This window comes from Mus pahari, unplaced genomic scaffold, assembly GCF_900095145.1.
Source record: "Mus pahari unplaced genomic scaffold, PAHARI_EIJ_v1.1 scaffold_12491_1, whole genome shotgun sequence".
Classification (NCBI taxonomy): domain Eukaryota; kingdom Metazoa; phylum Chordata; class Mammalia; order Rodentia; family Muridae; genus Mus; species Mus pahari.
In genome coordinates this window covers 9,843-12,982 of record NW_018393295.1, presented here as the reverse complement: position 1 = coordinate 12,982, position 3,140 = coordinate 9,843, and the positions used below count along the sequence as shown (strand labels likewise).

Genomic DNA, 3,140 nt, shown 5'->3' with positions numbered 1-3,140 from the left:
GACATAAAGTGCTTAAGAATCCCCCAGAGGCAATCAAGGAACTGAAAAGTAAATATTGCTAAGAGAAGAACACTTGTCCTTTAGTAGTTGGTACAATAATATATAGTGGTACCTAGATGGGTTCACAAAATTTTAATACATGAAGTTCTGTCTATCTGAATGTGTATGCTACATTTTGCTCAGGCAGATATCTTGCTGACGGGAAAAAATGTTCTCCTTGATCTCTATCCTCTGGTTCCTGAAGATTTCCTTTAGTTTTTGTCATTTGAGTGACCCCAGATGCTTTTGGAGAATAAAAGACACTGAAAATAATCTAGGAGATAAAGAAAATTATTGTCTATTTTCTATTTCCACAAAACATGGTTATGTGAAGAATGATTTTTTCACTTGGATTCTAGACAAGCAGTAAGAGCATACTTCATTTACATATTTTATTTTATTATAAGAGACAAGACATAGAGATGCAGGGTTGTAGACTATCATGTCATGTGTCGTCAGGCTCTTCCTTTCTAGAAGATAACCAAAATTTATTTTATGTTTCAATGGTGGTAATTTTTTCAATGCTGGTTGTTTTATGGGTACCTTATTGTTTTTCATTTTTGAGTTATAATTTCTAGGTAAATGCTGAATGAAAGACCCATGGTATTGACCTTGATACTAGAGAGACTCTCATAATTTGCCAATTTCCAGTTTATTTTTTCTTGAGATTTTTGGTAGAAATTTGGAAAAAACATCGATTTTGGCTTATTTCATAGATACTAAAATACAGTGGTCTTTATTGGTCTGCTAGTGTTTCATATGTCAGCATGGATGCCCAATATTTGCACATCAGCCATTTGGATATCTGTCCTTAATTTTAGTTACATTATTAAGAAAATATATAGATTTTGTTCAAGTAATTTATCTTTAGTAATTTCAAAATTTTGTGGTCTATGAATCTTGCAGCAGAAGTCAATCCTGAGANAACTATTTTTTCACAAGGAAAAAATTCTGTTTCATTTCTTTGACATTCTTTTTCAAATGCATTGACATATATATTTTTTGTATTTATATCAGAAAATTATGCACATTTATTAGAAACTTATAAAACACCTACCTATTCTTGAAGATATTTTGTTAATTTGTTACAAGGAAAGATTCCCATACAAGCTATGACTTGCTATTTCTAATTTTGGGCACTAGAATAAAATACATTGTATGTGATACCTGAAAAAACTTGAGAAAGGATTACTATGGGTACAGAATTTTTCATTACTAAGACTGTCATTTACAGATTTCAAAATTTTATTTCTCATTATTACTGTATATTTATATCTACTATACTCATTCAGCATTTAAATTTATTTCTGCTTTCCTAATAACATTAAATGATTTTGGATTTATTGGAATTGAATGTACTTTATATAAATTGATATATATTATATGTAATACCTCTTTTTAAATTAGGGTACTGTGTTTGACATTTAATTTGAAGAAATTTTGATATTTTCTCCACAATATTGTAGGACATTTTTGAAGAAATATTTTAAATTTCAATTAAATCATATCTAACATGGCATTATATATATATATTTATATATATGTATATATATATATATATGTGTGTGTGTGTGTGTGTGTGTGTGTCTTTGTGTCTGTTTGAGTGTATGTGTGTGTATGAGAGAGAGAAAAAAAGGAAAAGAGGCAGATTAGCCCAGTGACACTGACACTTTTAGATAAAGATTCTATTCACTTTTAAATAGAATATATCTGAATAAAATAAAAATGGAGATAATGAATATTTTTGTCTTTGGATTAGATTAAAGAAAATATTTGGAAGAAATGGGTAGAGGCATTNGGTTGNTATAATATAGAAAATGAGTATTTAATAATAAAAATCAATATTCATGGTAAATTTTAGGACAGAAGAGATGAACAAAAAATTTAAATGCTCAGATATAGATGGAAAAGACTATAGGAGAGGTCTTTGAACAAGAACATCTTCAGAAACACATTTGCACATCTCACAGGAGCCTGTGATAAGCTAGATAGTATTTCAGATAAGCCTTGTCATATATAANCAAATGAAAATTTTTTGTAATTCATTAAATTTACTTTTAAATATTTCTAGGTAATGAGACAATATGTTAAAGTGTTCTCTTTTAAAAGCATGTGAGGTTTTATATCCAGCACTCAAACATTTAAACTCGATGAATTTTCCCTGTATGCATTTTCATGTGGCTCAGAGGAGGGAGGTCTAGAGAAGTGTTTTTATTTCTTCTTATTATTAATAAGAAAATATCAAGGCAAAAATTTCCTATCTATACTTTAACAACAAAGTAACTTTTTATTTAGAAAATATCTTTTGAATTTATACATGACTCAATTTTTAAGTTTTTCTATAGTCATGATCATTTACATATATATATATACATATATCTGAGGAATTATTATATATATATAATTTCCTAATAAGCATTTTATATTACATAGGAGATATGGTTCCAAAACCATATATGTTTCTCATGTTATATTGTACCTACACAAAACAGATTGTTGTACAGTTGTTCACTGTTAATTTGTCACCAATACATGGAAATTTATATCATTAGTATAAACATGACAGCACAGTTAAATAAGCCAGTTATTTTCAGAAATAAAGTATTGAGTTACCATTGCACCTACATTGTTTGTGATCTACTTGCAAACTAATATAATATTTGACCAATGTGAATAAATTAGGATTCTCAAAAACATGACCATTATGGTGGAGATACAATTAAACTTAATACAAATTTAAATCTCAAATGAGATTCTNCTGTGGATATAATATTGGAAGTATGAAGAGATATTCTGCCAACATACCTTCTAGTAAAATTTTTAAAGTTGTGTTTTAGGTTATTCTGAGTAATATCATTAAGGTTGGAGAAACATGGACTATAGGAGAAAGTGCAATGTGATCATATTTCTTCACATTATATCTAACCATAACCTATGCCATCATTATGAACATGGAGAAGAAGGCTTGTGATAGCCTTACGATTTTTGTTCATAGGCTGTATAAAACAACAGAAATTTATTTTGTAGGTATTTAGAGAATTTAATGTAAACTTATGCTATAGTCCCTTTCCTGTCAGTTAAAACCAGTACTTAACTGTGGG

The 3,140-nt window shown here is 28.6% G+C and overlaps 1 protein-coding gene across 1 annotated transcript in view; it reads left to right on the top strand.

Annotated features, from left to right (window-relative positions):
• Nucleotides 1–208: 208 nt before the first annotated feature.
• Nucleotides 209–3,140, top strand: part of LOC110315456 (vomeronasal type-2 receptor 116-like) — a gene marked incomplete at its 3' end in the record, with an annotated part of 8,812 nt that continues 5,880 nt past the window's right edge. The window contains 2 exon segments of the mRNA XM_021189508.1: nucleotides 209–413; nucleotides 2,519–2,609. Of these exon segments, the coding sequence (XP_021045167.1) occupies nucleotides 209–413; nucleotides 2,519–2,609 (296 nt within the window).